The sequence below is a fragment of the Seriola lalandi genome, unplaced genomic scaffold, assembly GCF_002814215.2.
Source record: "Seriola lalandi dorsalis isolate HSWRI2012SDOR001 ecotype SW California unplaced genomic scaffold, Sedor1 jcf7180002054958, whole genome shotgun sequence".
In the NCBI taxonomy this organism is placed as follows: domain Eukaryota; kingdom Metazoa; phylum Chordata; class Actinopteri; order Carangiformes; family Carangidae; genus Seriola; species Seriola lalandi.
In genome coordinates this window covers 283,060-305,089 of record NW_019525509.1, presented here as the reverse complement: position 1 = coordinate 305,089, position 22,030 = coordinate 283,060, and the positions used below count along the sequence as shown (strand labels likewise).

Sequence of the window (22,030 nt, the reverse complement as noted above, 5' to 3'; positions counted from 1 at the left end):
TTTCATTAGTGCAGTCAGTGTGTTAATTGACCCACAGATTACAGCCAAACTAAGATAGCACGTACAAATGAGGGGAGTAAAGAAAGGCTGCATCCCTTGTTTTCAGAATGATTTAGACCTAACTTAAACATGACATAGTAATACTACATCTGGTGCATATTTTGAGCAGCTGAGGCCTAAGCATTGAGTGTGAAGTGCTGGAATGTCTTACTTCAGCTCCTCCTCCTCAATGAAGCCACTGTTGTCCTGGTCAATGATTGCGAAGGCCTTCTTGACATCTTCAGCGGTCTTGCCGGACAGGCCGCATGCCTTGAAGAAGGTCTTGTAGTTGAAGGAGTCAGCAGCTGGAACACACATTTTAACACCATTAGCACCCTGGCTGCATGAGCACAACATGGCACTTCTCTGTTGATGTAACATGATAACTGTGTATTGGTTGCTTAGATTGCAGTGAAAATGCACGATATGCCACAAAATGATGATAATAAGAAGAAGAATGAGGAAATGGGTCGAGTGCATTAAATGGTTGGTTAACTGTAATACTAAGTGAAAGAGGCTCACCTGAGCAGCCATCCAGAGCTGCTTTCACTTCGGCTTCCTTGAGGACACTAGCGAAGGCCATTTTTTTTATCTGCGAGGGGAAAGAAGACACAGGTCAGGGTTAATGTAAGCATCACAAATCCTATACAGTGGTCTTATTTTTGCATTGCAAACCATCTGAAATAAAACATTGTGTATCTAGGACATTCGTATAGGTCTACTCTTTGGGCCTAGGATACAGTAACTTCAGAGGTTTTCAGAGGAATGAAGGTGCCTCTGTTAAATGACATGAAACAGCTTTGGGTCTGAGGACTCAGTGTCCAAACATTAACCCTCCAACAATGAAACAAGGCTATTCCTGCAATAGCTTCACAATAGAATAAAAAGTTCACTGTATTGGAAAAGCATTTTTTTCAGCCATTTTCAAAGACACTTTTTGTTCAGGATTAAACCACTTAGTTGCTTTGATTTGCAAAGCCTGGCATGAAGCACCACCAGTCCTGTTTTCTCTATGGGCTAAAGAGCTACTCTTTGCCCTCTGGATATCTGATCACAGCTCAGGTCTGACTCTGTTTATCCCAAAGCGTTATGCTGCTATGGTACAAAATAGATGATGCTCCCAGCGAGAGAACAAATCATGGCAACACCAATCACTGCCACAAATAAACAACGCAGCTGGGGAAAAGGCATCTTTAGCTTTAGGTGTGATTTTTTTTTTTCTTTATCCGGTTAAGAGAGATAATGTAAAATAGCGCATTTATCATCCACGAACGTTAATCCTTTGAAACCAAATGGACACACTTGGCCTCCTTTTCACACTGTTTGAAAAGTCCTTCGGTCCGAGCAGTTGTTGGCTATGTTGGTTCCATTTTTCTCTCTACAGATTATAGTCCACGGGGAGCTCCTTCTCTGAATCCCTGTCCTCCCAGTGCAATCTGCCAGAAGTCAGTGTGGCCTTTGCGAGGCGCACTTCCCACTCACCTTTGAGCTGCGTTGAGGCGAGTGAAAACCAAGGTGGACTCGAGTGAATGCTTTAAGCCCCAGTCCCTCTCTCTTATATATCCTTGAGCAACACCATTTACAGAGCTTTGAGTCTCAGTATCAGGTACCAAGATGCATGGGTTTCGAAAAAATGTGTCTAGTAGTCTCAACCTATTTTTAGGTGAACAAATGAGGATGCTACCATGTGTGAGGAGGCCTATAGCTAGACGTGTGGAAACCTGAGCAGGCCCGCTGCTCACTGACATGTTGCACTCATATGATTTATCGTCAGCATTTAAGTGGCTGATTTCGATGTTACAAGTTTCATCTGACGATATAGTCTAACTGAAATGAATGGAAATGTGACAGAGTGCAACCATGTGTTATCCCCTGCTTTGGTCCGTGATTGAGTCAAATGCCAGAAGCCTTCCAGGGTCATAATTAACAGATCAAATGTTTAAGTCACCACTTTAACGCTATTCATCTCTCTGAAAACAAAAAGCCTATCAGGCTCAGGCTAAATGCTGCCATTAAAACACTTGGCTTTAATCTCCTTTGCGTTATCATTATAATTTTATATTAGATAATCGACACATACCTGTGTGAGAGACTGTTTGTTTGGATTTATATAGGCCTACTGTGTTTGTTTATTCTGTCTTGTGTGGTGTCATTAAAATGCATTACGAGCCTTCAGAGCGTCTGTCAACTTGACAGAGCTTTACATGACAGCTACATTTGATCTGTGGCAATTGTCTGTGGTAGACCTGCTCAGAAGTGAATGTATTTCAACGTGTAGTTTTTTCCCATATAGTTTGCATTGTAATTTTTATTCTGTGTCCATTATGGATTATTGGAGATAGACTTTCTATTCTTGAAACTGAAGGATTGGAGTTGCACCACCGCCCCAAAAATGGTCTCAGCTGATAGTTATGTGCGGCCCCTGTCTATGTGCTGCCCTGTAACATTAACTAGCTATACCTAAAGTATAGGCTACAGTTGTCCTAGGCTATATTTCCATATAGTTCATCAGCTCCATATGCAGGGAGTCCAGGTTGAGAAGGGAAAGAGGGACAAGGAGCGAACTCAGCGCCCCATCAGGGACAAGACTTAGGGGCCCATACCGCCAGGTCCCTTTCCTTAGTAGGCAATGCACCAATCGTGAACACGTGAACAAGTTAGCAATATGTTGACAGCTAATTTTTACTCTGACACGTTTCCATATAGTCCTGAACGCAGCTCATTTTTCGCGCATTAGTAATTGAACCAAAGATGAGATTAATCAGTCATCAGGGAAAGTTACCCCAGAGTCTCTGTTCTGTAAACTATAGCCTATATAAAAAGTATTTTCCATAATTGTGGTGTGATATTTCTGCATGGTCTGCAGGAATGCGGAATCTGTCCAGCAGAAGGCAGTGCTAGTCCTAATAAGGAATTCGTGGGGAATTTTTAGAGGAAACCATGTGTCCTAAGATTTGGGGGGGGGGCGGTCCAGCCAATTTAACAAGAAAAATTCCACCTATTTAAATGATATTTAAATAGATACTGTATTTGAAATGATTTTCCAAAAATTGGTGAGACTGGACTCAGAGAGAGGCTTTTCAATTTCCACAGGTTTTTGGATAGAGGCCACCCTACAGCAGAGAATCAGAATGGGGGTTCCGAGCAGCCTGTCCATTGTCATCCTCCCCCAGAGCATTTCCATGAGCCTCATTTGGCTGCAATAAGTCCTGCACAGGCATCTACCTGGGCAATCATTCTAATCTAAATGTTTCCTATTTTATACTTGTTTCTATTTCTTAGTAATAAAATGGGAACATTAATTTAACAGATATCTCTTTAATGAAGCACATCAAGAACCATATGATGAAAGGTTCTAATGAGTTTCACATCAGCACAAACACATGATATGATGCAAAGACTTCAAACTCCGCATCAAGTGACTTTGAAACCCTGAATGGGCTCTCAATTTATCTTTACATCAGGATTGAAACAAGTCTCTTCATGCATTCTCCATTACAGGCTGATATAAAAAAAAATGACCAGCAGACATTGATATCACATCCAATAAATACCTTTATTAATCAATTCCAGGTACCTGATTGATTTAATACACACACAGCTAATAGTCAGCCTTAGCCGTCTGTCCACCAAACATCTTATACCATTATTATATCACATCAACAAAGGAGAGCAGCAGGCAGGTACAGAATATCTGAGGTTTCTGGTCTTTGCATCAAACGATCTGGAAAGTGGGGACTTCCATAAGAAATCCATTATTCAAAAACAGGGAAAGAAAGCTGCAGTCATGTGTATTTATTCTCTTTATTTCAGGAGATCACAGAACTCTGTAGGGGGGAAAAAGAAACAGTGGATTCAGTTTTTTTCAGGCAAGAAGTCAGTGTCATGCAACATTATGGTTAAGCAAGATGAATAAATAAACAACAAATTATTTATTTGCTTGTCTGAGGGCATCGTTCTATAGTTTGGTTGCATGTGCTTTTTTGATAGACTGCAATTTCAGCACTAAGTAGTGGACAGCTCCTCTGTACGCATGGCTCCTTTTCTCATCTGCCCACAGTCTTTTCAGATGTTTTACAAGCACCCACCTTCCATTCCAATCTTGCCATCGCCATCCCTATCTCCTACAGCCATCAGACTCTTAGTCTCATCCACAGTCAGCTCCCTTGCCCCTGGGGAAAAATTCTGAAGGAACAGTCTGATGGGGAGGTAGAAAAATATCAGCAATAAGTTTGGATTTGAATCAAATCAATAGACTTTATCTTTTCTGATGGCATTTTTCCACCTTCGAGGCCTCTCTGAGATGTTGTAATCCCTGTCTCTGTTGCTCACCAGCCCTCCCCTTATGTATTTCTCAATTCATTCATAGCAGAAATGCTGCTCCATTCATGCACTAAACCCCTGCCCGTGGGCCATTGCAAGGGATTTACAAAATAGATGTATATACACACATACACATACACAAACACACCCACACACCCATCTATACCACCCATCCTTTAACCACACACACACACACACACACACACACACACTCTGTCCTTACTTGAGCTCCTCCTCCTCAATGTATCCACTCTTGTCCTGGTCCAGGACTGTAAACACTTTTTTCCCATCTGCCTCAGATGAGCCGGTCAGTCCCACTTGTGTAAAGAATGACTTGAAGTTGAATGTGCCTGGAGCTACACAGGCAAAGAGAGAGAGAGAGATAGAGAGAGAAAGAGACAGAGACAGACAGATGTGAGAGTGAGAGGTCAATCACAGAATGACAAGAAAGCAAGAATGGTGAGAGGCTGAATGGAGATGTCGCATTTACTCTTTCGCTCAGATGACTTTCATTCTTCAACCGATGACATTTACCAATATACACCCTGTAGCTCATCACTGTCTTATGCCGTGATAGGCTATGTCATTATGCCATTGAAACAGTCAAAGCACACTGAATATCGCCCGCGGCTCTAATGCAAACCTAAATGTTAAAAGCCCTTAACTTAACAAGCTGCTCTGATCTAGGATGAGTTACCTTCAAGTCATCGAAAATGAATTGTTGAAGAAGACTTGCAGTCACTGTATGAGAAATTAGAATATTTACACTTAAAACTAAGTAATCTTAAAATAAGGGAGGGGAATTTTTAAAAAAAGAAGTATCCCTAACCCAATGGTGATTTGCCTGCTATCCCCACTTTCATTAGATATTTTACTTTTGTGCCAATCTTTAAAATAAATCTTAGAAATATTCCTTCCTTTTATTGATACATGCAAAAAAATACACCTGACAAAGCCTGAAAGTATTTTACCTAAAACATATCTAACAGGGGGGGTTTCTTGAATAAAGGGCATGTAAGCACTGGCATTTGATTTTCATTGGAGCGGGTGAGCTGTGTCTGCCTTGTCATGCAGACATAATTACAAGAGATAAATAATTAAGTGCTTTGGGATGTGAGGACTGTAGCTTATGTGATTTGCTGTTCTCTGTGAGAATTCTCAACATAAACACTTTGGTATCTGGGTAGTAACTGCCCTCCCACCGCATGGCTGCCAGGTTACCTGCAGGCTCCCTGTCCCCACTGTGAACAACACATCATACTGCTATCCCCTGTGGGAGTGGGAGTTGTTTTAACGTTGCCCGTGTCTCTCTTTCTCTGTGTAATATGTAAGTGAATTTAAATTCACTTACGGTAAAGTATCTGTTATTGTGTTAATGACTAGATGCTTGCATAGTGTGTGTCTCTCTGCTTGCGAGTGTGTGTGTGTGTGTGTGTACGGTCTGACTCACCTTGACAAGCCTTGACCGCAGCCTTGATGTCCTCGTCGCTCAGCATCCCTGCAAATGCCATGGTCCTCTTTGGCTGCCTGAGGGATGCACACACACATACATGGAAGTAATGCAAAGTGACAGTGAATGAAACTGGCGCAGGTGTTTTCTGCTGTCAGATAACAGTCTAAAAACAGTCAGAACTTGTGGAAGGATTAGGCATCATCATTCCTCTGTGGGTAGTCTGCAGTTACACCAGCACTGTTAGAAACCATGGAGCTGAGTTGTAGATTTTATCAGGAGGGCTGTACCATTTTTACAATAAAGCACAACCACATTAACAAAGGATATAACTCTTTAAACTACTGTTTTCTCAGAGATATTTCATCATATGACATGGTTTAAATCATATGAGAATTGGCTGATGATCCAAGCTTTGTTTTACAAAATAAAAGAATTTCCTTTCCCACAGAGAAAGTTGTTGCAACTTGAAGGAGCAAACACAAATAGGATTGAACATCCTATATTTTTCCTCCCACATTTTAACATTTATTTCCTTGTCATTTAAAGAAAAAGAATTGAGGTGCTCCAAGGCACAGACACACACAAGAACTGCCAGCTATCATCACTCAAACACTGCCGTGCACATGAATTTGCAAAAAGCTTGGTACTCACCGTGCTTCGGGTGAGGTTTGCACTCTCTGAGCCTCTGATGTGCAGATCTATGCCTCTCTTGCTTTGTGCCTATAAGCCTCCGACACTCTCTTGCAGCTTCGTGATCCAGAGTGCAAGAAGCAACCTGACGTATCTGTCCTCAAACCCAGGGAGATTTCCCCCACGCCACAGAATGCCTCCTCCTCCTTCATCAGTTAATCAGAGCAGATAATTTTCTCACTCAATGTTTTACAAACTTGCGGGCAAACAAATTCACCAAAAATAATGATAATTAAAACTCATAATCATAATTATAAGTGTATTTTTTATGCATTGTAACATTTATCCCACTACTTCTGCTTTTACTACAACCACCGCCAGTACTAATAATGCTATTGTTATTCTTAATATTAATATTTAAAAGGAATAATAATATAAAGAAATGCAAAACATTTTAGTAGATGGGATAAATGTGAAAATTATCATCATAAGTTTTTTAATTTACTATTAATTATGTCTGGTAATTTTTTTTAAATGTGCAGTAAAGAAACTGTAAACATGAATATGTAATTGTCATATTCTAAGTCTTTTACTGTTTTAATAAGCATACAAGCAGAAATTAAATCTGTTGATACATTTTTTCTATTAAAGTTTATTGACAGCTCATAATAACATCAGTTATCACATTCTATGGCTTTAAAGACATTGAAATCACATTGTGTCTCGAAAAACTTGAATGTATATAGTCATATAGGTATGTAGACAGGTCTGTCATTTGAACCAATAGGTTTTACTGTTCAAGAGCATCCTTTCTATGGGGCTATTGTGATAAAAATAGTATTTAATTTTGCTTTTATTGTTTCGTAATGGAAAATATCGTGTTTCATAGTAAGTCTAACATCCAACAATGTTAATATGAAATCACTGCGAGAAAATTAATCCACAAAAAAAAGAAAAGAAAAAAAGATCACGATGCTTAAGCCAGCATCAGTATACCAGTCAAATAACCCTGTCCGCCTAGTTAATGGGGCTTTACGGTTGTCCATAAATCCATAAATAAACATTTTACATACACAGGTACTCTTTCCTAATCAGTAATGTGTCCCTCACATGGTTGGCAAGTGACTGCATGTATAAAGCTTTTTCAGCTTTGATACAAAGCGCTGGATTTACATGACTGATAAAACAGGTCGACGCTGATTGGCTGTGTGTGTTTAATGCGAATTTACTCTTCGTTGTGATTTGCTCAAGTACTTGTCCATCATTTTCAAGTTTTACGCCCCATTCGGTGATGTGACGTTGTACAGGAACATGGCGCTTTGGAGGAGAGGTGTTCGATTATAGTCAGGGCTACTGGCTAATTTCATTTAGCTATGTTTTTTTAAACAATATTAAGGTACAAACATCAAAGATGATAGGTCGCGAAAGGTGATCGCCCCTTTCGTCTCTATGGACAACGGAACACTACATTTGGTAGCGGTGTTTGCTGTCGTCAGCTAAAACTGTTAGCATTGACATGCTAGCAGAAGCTAGTTAGCTGGCTTACAGTCGCCAGACAAACAGAAAATATGCATGTTTATGTAGCGTACACTGACGTTAAACTCATTATAATCAATGATTAAAACGCTTTATTTAGCATCAAATCAGCCATTTTTCGTTTAGGACGACGATTCCAGTTAGCTAACATTTCGTTAGCTAAGCTAGGAGGATGGAGAGCCGCCATGGATATGTTTTGTTGCTGGCCAGTGGGATTTTTCTTTCGGTGTTTTGGCTGTCTGAAGGTGCCCCTCTTCAGTATCCTCACAAATCAGGTGAGACAGCTGACTGCAAGCTGATACACAGCTAAGCGATTATTTGCTCTCTCACTATAACTACTGTCTGTCCAGCTGCTTAGCTAGCAGATGTTTCTGTCAGCTAATATCTCCTGACTTGGGTAGCTGTTGCTAGTCAGCAGCTAAAAGCTAACAACACAACAAACCTGGCTGTATTTCCTGCTAACCAGTGAGTATATGTATGGACACTTGTAGTAACTGACTGTTGTTTGTTTGGTCACAAACAGTTTACAGAATATAACTACTTTTTGTCAAAATGGGCAGATAAGATTTTTAATAGTGATAATAATGGAAAGTAACAGAATGTCGCCGTCACGACTCAGCTAATACCAAACTGGGAAACACAAATATTCCTCTAACAGTGCTCAGAAAACACTTATTTACCTAATCTAGTTTGATTGTGATTGATATTTAACACACGTCAGTTTCCAGGTAGCAGTAATTTGTCTGAGTTAATATAATACAGCCCATTCTAACTGCAGGTTCAGGCATGTTAACCTTTCACTAGGGTTGGTCCACACATTGACATATAACCAAGTTTATAGGACAATAGAATAGATGTTGGACTACCAGCATGGAAACACTGTTTCTTCGTGTTTTGAAGTGAATCTCTTTGATGTTGATTAGTGTCATCACACTTTTCCTCATCACAGCTCACAGTTAGTGTCAGTGGTGTGATCATTTGTTTATTTTAGGATGAATAAAAGTGTATTCATAGAAGAAAATAGTTTATCATTATATTAAATGTCACTGTGATTAAAGGAAAAATGTTGATTGAGAGGCTTTTATACAAACATGAGGAAATTGATTCTATGAAAACAATTCAATTCCAGCAGTTTTACTTGGGATTTTTATGTTTTGTGATAACTGATAGTGGTTGTGGAAAATTAATAGATTTTTGGTGATAAATTTTGGTGATCATTTATCAAGGAAAGCACTTCAAGCATTTGGTGGTTACAGCTTCTCAAATATGAATGTTTGTTTCCCTTTATTTCACTCCAGTGTAAATCAGATACTTTTAAAATGAGAAAAAGTGATTGATTTCAATATCTTGCATTACATTTTTGATTAATCAAAAAATTGTGAGGAGAATAATCCCTTTTGACAATTAATGATTTTGAAAATTAAGCAGTTGTTCATTAGTTCCAATCCTAATGCTGCTAAATCTGCAACGGAATGGTTTCTCTGAGCAAGATGCTCAGTCACTGTGTCATTGCTTGGTATAACCTGCTACCTTGAGAGAAATGAATAGATGCAGACATGAATGTGTTATAGTTACAGTTGGTAATGTGTAACCGTAACAAATTCCAGTCTTATCAGGACCAGTCAATGATTAGCAATGGTGGTGGTTGCTTAATCATAATGCGACATACAGGAAAGCAATGTTGCAATATGAGCATGATTTTTATGCTTTTATTACATTGCAACCTGTCCTTTGCCCCACTTACTGTTTTCATTTACCAGTGTGTACAGGTGTGGTAGAGTAATACTTGACTGTATAATGTTCTGATTTAGGTTATGGTTCACAAGATCACAAGTATAAGACACGAAGTGGGTTAGTCACTTGCAAAGCCAGTTTTCAACTGACATGTGCTCTGTTTACACACATCAAACATGGGCAAAGGTAGATAGGTCAGCTTTACCTGAAGTGCCAGTGTTTTAACTGTAGTAACAGCCAGGTGATAGTGGTATGCCTTGCCTATAAGTCAGGGTGGACATTGGCCTTAACCTTCTTCTACCCTGCTTGGTTATTATCTACGCCCTTAAGCCATAGGGGATGCTGCTATTACAAACCAACATATGCTTTATGTTGCTCTCAGAGGGCAAAGTCTCCAGCCAGAGCTGGTCACTCCAGTTGCTTGCTTCATTTTTAATACCAAACAAGATATTTTGATTTGTTAGAGTATGTTACAGAAGATAATGTCCGCATGCATTGTTGTTGACTAGTCTGTTATTTTTCTTATTGTTTTAAAATTGGAAACAATTCTGATTTGTAATTGAAAATGACATAACAGTCCTCCAAATATGGAACCTTACAACGGCAGCCAGAAGTATCGGCTGCTTCAGATGTGTGGGCTCTCAATTTGATTGATGAGACCGGTGCTTGCTATCTCAGCAGACAGCCAAATCTCATCAGAGCCCAAACGTGTCAGCCAGACAATGCCATCCTCCATCCTATACGTAACTGACAGCAGAAGACATCCACTGTTGTGCACACTGGTGGGTTAAAATCTGCAAAAATGGGTCAACTCCTCCTCTGTATGAATGCCTACTGAAATATGCAGTGGAACCGAAATAAGACCTGGCAGCTCCCTGCCGTATTGGTCCCAAAAACCAGTTGAGTCATTTGATGGGGCCTGCCAAGTCATAATATGAACCCATGACTCAGATAAGGCCTAAGTGAGGAGAACTGATGCCATGTAGAGCTGCCGTGACCCAGCTCCTGTTTTTTCTATCATACTGCTGCAGGAGTCCTGCTCTGCTTGGAACCCTGGTGCTCCGCTGAAACAGACAGGGGGTGTTTGTATCAAAAAGCTGCCTGTAATTAGAACTAAATGTTTTTCACCAGATTGTTGTGAAGTTGAGATTTATATTGAAGCGAGTTGTAAAAGCCTCTGAACAATTGCTCCTTTTAATGACATGTAAATTATAATTGTAGATGGGGGAAGTGTTTGATGGAAAAATAGCCACAACATATTTTGGAGATGACTGGAACGGGTTTGTTAAGTCTGGTTTATCACTAGCTTCTCTCAGTTTTATGATGGCAGTGATTCTTGCCAATGTAGTGCAGGTTATAAAACAGGATAGTGTAATGCCAGGATCAAGCTACACATACATGTTTCGGAAAATTTTTACTTTGGGAAAGATCGTCCTTTCTGTTTTTCTCAGTCTCTCTTCAGTGTGCCATAGTGGGAGACCCCAGTTATGGGTTCTCCTGTGGTAACCACCTGGGTTTGTTGTGTGACATGGGAACATTTTAGTAATGTATGCAGCAGTTGTCAGTTGCTTGCTGTTCACTTTTAAGGAGGTTTACTGTTTATATAATATACAATTCCCAAATAGAGATTTAGACCAACTTCTAACTCTTGTTTACTATCATATGCTCAGCCTCTGCCAGTGACTATCAGTGTCACAAAATGTCCAATCAGTTCTTGTCACAGAAAAGCACAAAGCAGCGGGGAAGTGTTTCTTTTTTGCATTAGCCATATTTCAACAGCGCTTAAATTCTGCTCAGTTTCTCTCTTATTCATCAGCAGTTCTTTGCCCACGTGTCTGTTTTTCCTATGGTTGAGGAAAAAACACTTCCTTGAGCAGGTCATCAAAGATTTAGATTTGGCAGAGAAAGCCCGGACAGTGCTGTGTCCGGCAAACACAACAATTTTTTTTTCACCTAGTGTGACCCTTTTCCCTTCCATCAGACTCTGTTAATATCTTTAGATTGTTCTTACCATCCTTTTCCTCCTCTTATTTGGTGGCTTCCCTTATGAAGAGAAATGATTGATGCTGGTGAAGAAGTCAGGTTAGGTTATGCTAGTTGTCGTTCTGTTCCTAATATAGTATACAACCTTCAAAGGCCCTGTGAGGCCCCGTCATCTCCCTCCTGATGTCGATGATAAATCGCAAGGTAGGAAACACTTTAATTTAACAGCTGTAAGTACACATCTCCATTTAGAGCTACATCCACTGGGCCTGTGTCCTGACTATGGACCCACTTAATCTTTAATTCCTCTTCTCATCAATATTTCACCGCAGACAGTTTCTCTATTGCAGTCTTTAGCAGGGAGGAGAAGTGTGTGCAAGGCATCCCAGAGAGACAGCCATCGGTTAGTAATGGGTAAAATATCTGTGTTTCAGGTATTCACAGCTTGCATCACAGTACATTTCTCTTTACTTTCCCTAAAGGCTAAGTTGCCCATGGTATCTTTGGTTGAGCAAAATACACGCTTTGATGTGGATATCAGTCTTGCAGGTTCCAGTGTTTTCTTTTATGGTTTTCAGTGCAGTAAGGAGGAAAACTTAATGCACATAGACATTTGTAAAGAAAATAACACAGAGTGCACAGAAGAATTTTATTTTGATCATCAGTAAAGAGGGCAGATTAAGCAATCCTTTCTATTTTTGTCTGTGATGGCTTGGCGTATGGTGGCAAACATGAAATGAATCTCAATCATGGCTGACACTTTGGTTATCTAATGCTCCACAGGGAGTGTAAGTGATTGCTGCTCATCTCATCTTCTCTCTAATCGGATGTGCAGTCTGGATATACAGTACAACTGCTCCATATGAACAGACCTGACTGGTAGTAAGATCACTGCTCATGTTGGCTGTTGGACTACTTTTCAGCCTCTGTAAGCTCTTATCACAGGTTTATTTCAAGGGGATATTTTATTCATGAACGAATCTTGGGGGAAGGCAGAACTTGGCATCAAGTTAATTAAGTCAGTTCCACACAAGACCTTTGGTACTGAGGCCAGCGTCTGGCCAAATTTGGCACAGTGTCGCCCAAAAAATCCTAAATCTAAAAAGTTGTGAAAACAACCTCCATCTGCACTAGCTTTTCAGGTCTTTTCAAGACACACTAAAATGCCAAAACAGTGGGAAAACTCCTAAATCTGTTCCCTTTTCAACTCTTTTTGTTGGCAAATAGCTAAATTATATATATCATCTAATCTTATCTAATCATCTGGTAAAGAGAGTGACAAAATCATCCCAGTTTTTCTGCTTGGTGTCAGCAGTTAAAACCTTTGTGTTTCAACATTTGTTTGACATTCAAATTACTTTTTTTTTTGTCAGACTGAATAAAATTGACTTATCAACAAGAGTAGCAAAGTATATCAGTTATTGCTGTACTGCTACACTGAGTAGCAGATACCAATTTCATGTGTGCAAAAATCCTTTAACAACCTAAACAGACATGTAGATTAATGCTGACACCTGTATTATGGGATAGGCTATATGGTATTCAAAATAAAATGATCAAAAAGAGGTTTAGAAATGACGGAAAATATTATTTTTATAACATAGCAGGAAATGATTGTGTCCAAGCAAGTATATTCCATAATTTGGAAAAGCTCTGTTAACACCATCCACACTAGCTTAGGTTATTGAGAAAGTTAAAAAAAAAAAAAAACAGTTTAATGTAGATGGAATGGCAAAACAGAGAGGAAAAGATGTATTTTCAAATTTAGAGGCTTAGTGTAGACATATCAAACTCATTTATTCCAAAGGGCTCAAACTGTTTGTGTTGCAGTCGTACTCAAATCTCCTTCATGTGCTGATGTGAGAACATGAGACACCTAGTAGCAGGTTTGTAGTCTGGATGTATTCAGCACCTGCTTTCATGTGTCCCTGAAGCAGAAGGAGACTCAGTAGGTGTTGATTCTCCCTCTAGCAGGCAGGATGTACCTGACAAGCTACGACCAGTGGGAGACAGAATAAACACAGGAGGGAGAATGGGGAGGAGTGTCTCACAATTCTCGCTGTTCTTTCAGTACACACACTCTGGCTCACTCACACATCATGCCATGTTGGGATACAATGCAATGGACGGAGATTATGTTTGCCTTTATTACAGTGTGATACAATGTAGGGTAATTGCAATGTTAATGTGCACTTGGAATCAGCGAGTCTCCCAATGAGAACAGAAGTGATATCTGTAAAAGAAAATTCAAGTTGCATGTGGGAGGGATTGACTTGAATTTCTTGTGACTGTTCACTCACACTGATTATGATGAGTGATGCAGTGACCAGTAGTCATACCTTTCATATGAGCAGTTAAAAATGAGCAGTTAAAAATGAGCAGTGACATTTGGGAGATGAGAAAACAAGGTGGACATGTGGTGAAGGAGCACAGTGACATGTGCACACCGATAGCCAACAAAAGGCTAAAAAAAAAAAATTATTTTTTCAGAATTATCATGGCTGAGTCAAATCAAATCACATCTGGTATAAATATGGTTTTGCTGCCTAATGTAGTCCACTTTTATTTCCTATAGTAGCACTAATCTGTGCTTCATACTTGAATATACTGGAATAAATTGGGCCTCTCTAGGTGACGTATTTTGTTTGTTGAAGCAATCTCTGGAGCAAAAGATTTTGCACTAAATTGGAAATCACTTTCAGTGACATAGGAAGCTTTGGCTGCATAAATGTTGGCTGGCATCAGTGTAGTAGTGAGCGAGTAGCAGCTGAGCGGCGCAGTGGGCGTGTTGCAAGGCTGCTGTCAGCCCTGACACTGGAACTGCTGGGCCAGCAGCATCGTCACCGGCACAGACCCACACCTTCTGTTACCACTGCTGCATTATCAGCTGCTTATCAGCAAGTGGAAACCCCCACAACTGTCTCTCTGAATGGCTGATGAGGGATAGAGTTTGGGGTTTTTGGCCTGGAGAGTCACAATTATTGTTGTGCTGTGTTTTGCGGGAATGGTAAAAACAAAAAGAAACAGTCAGAATTATTGTGTGTCTTGCTCAGTGTTGCAGCTCACCATTGCTTCCCACTGCTGTGAAATGGAACAATAAGCTCAAGACATTTCATTGCAGGAGCAGTGTGCAGGGTATTTTTGTTGTCGAGCTTGAATGTACCTTTGTTGTGAGTGGATTTAGAAAAAGAGCCAGCACACCCAGCCAGAGTGTGCCGTATTACTGTCAAACACCATTATGTTTATGCTTGTAACTTAGCAGTGCTGTCAGGTACCTTCTCTTCTAAATAAAATTTAAAGCACAGCTATAAATGTGAATGATTTGGCATCGTTTCTGTCTGCTTTTCTTATTTCAGGTGGAAGCACAGGAGACCCTGTGTCTGTGTCTCTCTACTTGTCCCTGGTGGTGTCACTGACGGCGCTTGTGGCCTTGGTGGTGTTGCTTGTGAACTGTGTGACCTGCTGCAAGGAAAGGGAGATCAACTTCAAGGTAAGAGTCTTGGGAGACAGGTAGCTCCAATTGCTCCAATGCAGATTACACCTAATGAATACAGAGTGGGAATGGATTGTGATGGATGTCTATGAATTTAAGTTTTGCTGTGAAACATAAACACAATATTATCATGTTCATCATTAGATATATATTATCAATATCATCATTATCATGGCTAGCCTGTTTTGATCTCCATAAAATCATATATATATATATATATATATATATATATATTTATTTATTTATTTCTTGTTGACGCAGGAGTTTGAGGACCACTTTGATGATGAGATCGACTTCACCCCGCCGGCAGAGGACACGCCATCTATGCAGTCCCCAGCCGAGGTGTACACCCTCGCTGTGTCCCCTGTGGCCCTGCCTGGACCCCCACACCTCCAACCTCCTGCCCGCATCACAGGTCAGACACATGCACACTCTCAAACAGATAAATACTGTGTTTCAAAACGCATTGTATACATTCATTCCTTCAAACATCTGTTCGTGTACATATCACCCATATAGTGTATACATCTACAAATGACATATTGATAATGTTTACTGTGTAATCTTGTGTACTTCTAAATATACAACCTTTTTTGATATAATATTTTGGAAAGATATGTGAAGATTGGTGTGTTTTTCCTGATCATGTGCCTTTTATACTTTAATAGAGTACTACCTGATAGTAGTCAAATCTCTGTAAAACACATTTTCAGAAAAATTGCACTGTAGTTTTCATTTTGGGGATTTAAATAAATCGTAGGTTTGTATGGAGCTTTTTAAGATCAGCACAGTTGTGATCCACAAATGTAACGATTCCAAAACTCCAGGTGAAACTTGTTTTGTGGTTGGTTTCACAGAGGGATCCACAAACTTCCAAGTTGCACGTCATAATCTGAGTTATATCCAGGAGATCGGCAATGGCTGGTTTGGCCAGGTAAGATTTTTGTTTTCCTTTTAATGAACAGGTTTTGCAGTGTCCCCTAAATTAAAACTGAAAATTTTAAGTTAATGTTTGGTTGAATGGGTTTATTCTATACAGCTTTTTAACCATAGAGAGCTCATCTGTATCACAGGCTCTTTTTAAAAAAATTCACACAGACCTGGAGGAATAAATATTGTATGGGCTTTTTGTCTGTATCTTGTTGAGTTGAAAGTGCTGTCATGTATTAACAGGTCCTTCTAAGTGAAATCTACACAGATCCAGGTGGAGCCAGAGTGGTGGTGAAAGAGTTAAAAGCTAATGCAAGTGCCAAGGAGCAGAATGACTTCCTGCAGCAGGGAGATCCATACAGGTATATACATTTTCTTTTCTTTTTGAACACCCCAGCCTTCTTGGCTGTTTTTTATCAGCTCCCCATTGTATAATTAGTAAGTATTTGATTGATTTATGATAATATTTTATATTTACCTCAGTTACTCTTGTAGTGTGACATGCACTCAGTAGATGTAAACAAAAATAGCTTCTATTACATCACTGTAAGGTTGGCAGCACCCTCTATCTTTCTTCTTACACATTGCATCAGACTTAATCTCCTTGAAAGTCTTACATTTATTATTTTAAAGCTCGGGTTTCATCTTATTTTGTCTTCACAGAGTGCTGCAGCATCCAAACATCCTCCAGTGCCTCGGGCAGTGTGTTGAGGCCATTCCCTTCCTGCTCATCTTTGAGTATTGTGAAATGGTGAGTGACCACATCCTCTGCTAAATGCTATTTGTGAGCACAAAATACACCAGCAGCTAATGCACAAAAACTTGTTGAGTGTGCATGAGTTAAAAATAGTTCAATAATATCTATAATTAATCACATTATGTTAATGGGAATGTAATTGATAGGCTAAAACACATCTGCTACGTGTAATACCTAGTGTATCTAGTGTCCAATGATGCATAGATGGTTTATTTACTAGTTTCTATTTCAGTACTTCCTCAATTAGAAGACTTAATTGATTGAGAAATCTGAGAATTAGTTCTTGTCACTCTGTTAAGCTCACAGATTCATAGGGCAGGACCTCTTCAAACACTGTCCAGCTAGAATACATAGCTGACCTGCCCTATTGGCTATCTGGTCTGAAAGCTTACTGTCTCAATCCGAAATTAGCCTTCCTTTCATCTAAACATATTGAAGTGACTCAGACTTCATCATGGCAGCTGATTTTTTCACTGTTTCTCTTTATCTATTCTGGGTGGGCTGGGCCCTGACTGCAGGGAGCCCCCCTTCCCTCCCCCCCATCCCTGCTCCCCTCCTCCTGCCGAAGTCGCATAGCTAGTCTAAGCCTGGACTTCTCACATTCCCACCTCGCCCAGTAAAGCAACAGGCTCCATTTACGCTCCTCTGGTGTCAGCTCCCACCAGTTGCTGTGTTTGTGCATTTTTATGGGTAGCACCTTGTGCATGTTGGAGACTGTTGAGTTCAGTCTAAAGTAAACTAAGCTACTCCTGAAGAAACCTATGGGGTGCTGAATGCAAGGAGCCAAAAATGTTACCAAAGAATATACACCACCCCAGGGTCTACTTGATTTATCTTAATAGGATAAATTTTTACGATCAGAAATACAGCACTCGTAGTTGTGTAATCTTAGCTTTTTGTGTCATGGGCTCTAAATAATTTGTTTATTTATAAAGTAACCAGGAAAATAGAAAACACTGCACATTAACTCACTTTTGCATTACCTTGAAATAATGATGGTAGCTTACATTCTTCAGGTTTTTCTGTTTTTCTTTCCACTCAGTGTCATGTGTACTTTTTTCCAAAGTTTACTGCCTTGTTTTCCCCTTCTTTCGTTTTTCTTATCTGTTTCCGCATGCCACCTGTTGGAGTCTGTTATGATTGTTATTGGTTGACTGACTGTAAGGGGTGTGTGTGCATCATTAAACACACTTATCATATGTACTCTTCAACTGAAATTGCTTAGGTTTTAATTTATTCATGCAGATCTGTAGTTAGAAAGTAACAAAAACAAAAACAAACAGAAAAAGAACCAGAGCCTCTAACTAGTATTACAAACACAGAAATAACCACGTAGTTTGTTTTCATCTATACCTGACTCTACCGTTGAATCGGATGACCCAGCTATAAATTATCTTGTGTGTGTGTGTCTGGGTGCAGAGAACGGGCACTGGTCCACCCACTAACTGCTTGATGCCAGGATACAGGATGCCCTTTATCATGGTAACCACGAATGAGTTGGCACAACCTGAGCCATAAAGTTAGACTTCACAGTTGTTTAGAGGGAATCATCACATTCATCTGGTGGCTTTAAATCTGCAGCCTGTGTAATGTATTAGTTGCACATGTGCAAATATGCACACATGCACATTTTGATTTGTGCTCCTTGGATGTTGAGGCATATTTAATATTTTTATTTGCAGGAAAAAGGAAATGCATTTCTGCTGTTAAGGTGACACAAAAAAAATTTGTAGTAACTCTGCCTCCACCTTGGCTTCCCATTTGTCCAACCCGCTAACGGGTCCAGCAGGATCCAATTCAGCTCATCTTGCCAGACATTACATATATTTGTTGGGCCAGAGTATTGTCAGCTGCCCAAGCCTGGCTCAGTGTCCTGGCATTGTGGTCTTTCCCAGCCAGCTCCAGTAACATCTCTTGACAGGAGATGGAATTGAGTCAAGGTGAATGACTTATCACAAGTGCGTGTGAGTCGTTATGGAAGATGACGTGATGAAGAGCAGGTCCTGTTTGTTGAAGGTGATAATGTGTGAGGGTAGCACAACTGAGTGATGTCTTGGCTTGTTATCCCTCGCTGGAAAAATAGTTTGGAGCTCTGCATCCGAGTGGAACCTTGTCTTTTTCACAATACGCTCTTTATTTCTTTCATATGTACAAGTCCCAGTTGCAAGGACTACACTCAAAACATCAAAATAAAATGTAGTTCATGTAGAAACAAGTGGCATGTCAATCATCCTCTCGATGTCGAAACATGAAATGTGACACCGCAGCTGCGCAGTGGACAAGGTGAATCCCCAAAAACCAATCGACTGTGACGTTCCCTCAGACAGCCTGGTGATTGATGGTGGTTTTTCCGTCCTGTATCACCCGTGCTGGGTAACCCTGACTCAAAGCATTTTAGACATCAGAATACATCAAGCAACTGGTGCAGGGGCCACATAATGTCACATACCATAGTGTGAGTGACAGCTTCTAATGCATGGATCTCCTGCCTGGTGCTTGGCCAAGACGTTAGTCAGACCCTTCTCTGGTTCAGGGTCTCGGATACAAGCCAACTGACTTTTGGCTTTTGGAAGTCGTTGATCTTAATTTATTATGGTTGTTATAGCAACAATCCTCCCAGTGTGATTGAGTTGCTCTTTATGTTATTGGCATTCATGAAGTTATACATTACTGACCACGCTTTGCCCTTAAGTGTACTGAGCATTATAATTCACCCTGTGGGAAAAGTTGCCCTTATGTGGTTGGTGTCCTTTTGTCTTCTTTAGGCTAATTAGCCTTTTCAGAACTTGCTCCAGTGATGCTAATTCACTGTTAAAATCAGTGCTGATTGAACAGCGACAGCTGGTTGGTTACACTCTTGTCCTTGGTGACTTTGAAAGGTTTTTGCATAATAATGTTGTATCTTATGAGTGATTTAGCTTGGATTTCACAGGTCTTTGAATGGCCCACCTGCTCTGCTTAACTTACAAGTAAATAATCAGAATATAATCGGCTTCTTCCACTAGCAGCTTGAAGGACAAGCACTTAAAATAGATTGAAAACTTTTTTTTTCTTTTTTTACATAACTCGATCATGTGGTGGCTGAGCCAGACATGAATCTATGCACTGGGAACTTGGCACATTCTTGCTTATTCACATGTCAGACACAAGGCCTAATTGTTTTGGCCTTTCACCATTAATGTTGTTTCATTAACAGCACTGAAACCCCCCCCCCCAACAGCTAATCACCTGCTGCGAAGCCTTCACAAATAAAGACAGGCAGAGGGTATCACTTACCATACATTGAATATAGCTCTTCTGTGAAAACTCCTTCTAAGAGCTGTGTGTGTGCTTGTCTGTGTGAGGGTGTATGTATAGTATGTGTGTGTATGCGGGGTCGAATGTGGTTGAAGCAAACAAATAGTGCTTACATAAGATGAATGATCTAAGCTGCTTGTAGTGAGATAGCTCAGGGAAAAGTAAACACACAAACACAAACTTGCACGTGCAGTTAGTGCATGTGACTTGACATTTTTCACAAAAGCGCCTCATATCCTATATGACTCCAGTGTGTGTACAGTATGTTCTTAGCGGCTAATTCCTCAGGGCAGCTCCGTTCTGCCGGCTAATCGGGGCTCTTCTTTGCTTCGACTCCGTGGTTAACATGATCTCAAAAGCACACATAACTCAAATGCACACACACACTTAGGAAGATTTAAATAAGCTGCTCAATAAAACGCCCACTCTCTCAAGTTGGAGCTTTGACTTTGTTTGTACATATTGTAGTGGAATATCAGAAAGGCTCAAAGTACAGTACACTGCATTAACAGTCTCTCAATCATTGTATATATTGATGAATGATAACCACAGGTGTCCACAGAAATTCCTACTCAGCCCTGGGTTGTGAACCTGCGCACAGCTGAGACCCCTCGGTGGTCTTCGTGACCCTGGACTCAGTCAAGCTATAAAGATTACTGTGATCTTATTAGAGATATACCTCTATTTCCAGATTGACTTTCTTATATCAACTTCTCACAGCTCTCGGATCACACACTGGTGAGCTGACATGCGACATTCTAACATGAGACTGAATTTCACTTTCTATCTGTGTGTGTGTGTGAGCGTGTGCACAGGTGTGTACGTTTGAGCATTAATTACATCCCAAGACAATAAACAAAGTTCCTCGTCCTGCTTCCCCTGGTCTTCTCTCCCATCCACTCATGAGCGCCGAAACTCAAGCGTACACAGGCACAGTTTATTTCACTGACCTGAGCTGGACTCTTTTATTTATAAATCCCTGAGACACAGCATAGAGGTCCATTAAGCAGCGGTACCCTTATTTGGTCCTCTCACACATCAGCAGTGAGAATTGCTGAGGAGACGGGAACAGGAGAGCCTACTGCCCCCGTGTGGCCATATCTGCGCATTGCATTCCACTTGTTAAATTGCCCCTTACAAGCTATAATACAAATAAGGTTGAATGTTTTATCTGTGATACTGATGAGCTAATGAAGCTGTGCGTGTTTGTCTTTGTGTGTGTTTGCAGGGGGATTTGCGGGGCTATCTGTCTCAGCAGGATTGGATGTTCAGAAATGCTGAGTTGCTGCAGCTGCAGAGGATGGCCTGTGAAATTGCTGCCGGTGTCACTCACCTTCACAAACACAACTTCCTGCACAGGTAGCACTTCAGAATTGCAACACTTGAGCAAACAACCAGATTTGTGACGCGCTAAGCTAAGCATTGTCTTTTCTTGTACCACTTTTTATTTCAAAGAATTCAGCTGCTGTTTGTGTCTAGCTATGACTGACATTGCCGCAAAGACATTACATATATTACTTATATCACAGATCTTTTACGTTTGTCACTGAGCTATTGTTTTATGCTTTTGTACCCCAGTTTAGTTTACTGAATTGTTACAAAGATATCTTACACATGTAGCTGTTTTTTGTTTATTGCTGCCCTAAGTGTTTTGATCATTGTTGATGGTCTTTGATAGATATGTAATGTCTTCTTGTCAGTGACAATAGTCATAAAGCTCATGAGATATGATTGTAAAGAATTAGGTCGACTGTTAGTTTTGCTTTAGTGCTTACTCTCCAACCAGTTTCAGGAGTACCAGTGTTTTCCAAAAAAGGTGTGTATAGCAGGGAGGCTCTGTTTCATTTTCATTTTT

General features: G+C 40.3%; 2 protein-coding genes across 2 annotated transcripts in view; one reads left to right on the top strand and one right to left on the bottom strand.

Moving 5' to 3' along the window:
* Window positions 1–3,576: 3,576 nt before the first annotated feature.
* On the bottom strand, window positions 3,577–6,556 carry pvalb5 (parvalbumin 5). The gene is made up of 5 exons (XM_023395176.2): window positions 6,467–6,556; window positions 5,813–5,889; window positions 4,586–4,718; window positions 4,128–4,237; window positions 3,577–3,866 (listed from the first exon to the last, which is right to left on the bottom strand). Exons 2-5 carry the CDS (start codon window positions 5,871–5,873, stop codon window positions 3,844–3,846), a joined length of 327 nt encoding a protein of 108 aa, XP_023250944.1. The 5' UTR covers window positions 5,874–5,889; window positions 6,467–6,556; the 3' UTR covers window positions 3,577–3,843.
* Window positions 6,557–7,737: 1,181 nt separating this feature from the next.
* lmtk2 (lemur tail kinase 2) overlaps window positions 7,738–22,030 on the top strand; it is a 26,503-nt gene continuing 12,210 nt past the window's right edge. Inside the window, exons 1-7 of the mRNA XM_023395168.2 lie at window positions 7,738–8,256; window positions 15,055–15,188; window positions 15,453–15,606; window positions 16,049–16,125; window positions 16,365–16,483; window positions 16,785–16,872; window positions 21,404–21,534. Coding sequence (XP_023250936.1) covers window positions 8,154–8,256; window positions 15,055–15,188; window positions 15,453–15,606; window positions 16,049–16,125; window positions 16,365–16,483; window positions 16,785–16,872; window positions 21,404–21,534 — 806 coding nt within the window. The 5' untranslated portion in view covers window positions 7,738–8,153. The remainder of the gene's footprint in view (window positions 8,257–15,054; window positions 15,189–15,452; window positions 15,607–16,048; window positions 16,126–16,364; window positions 16,484–16,784; window positions 16,873–21,403; window positions 21,535–22,030) is intronic.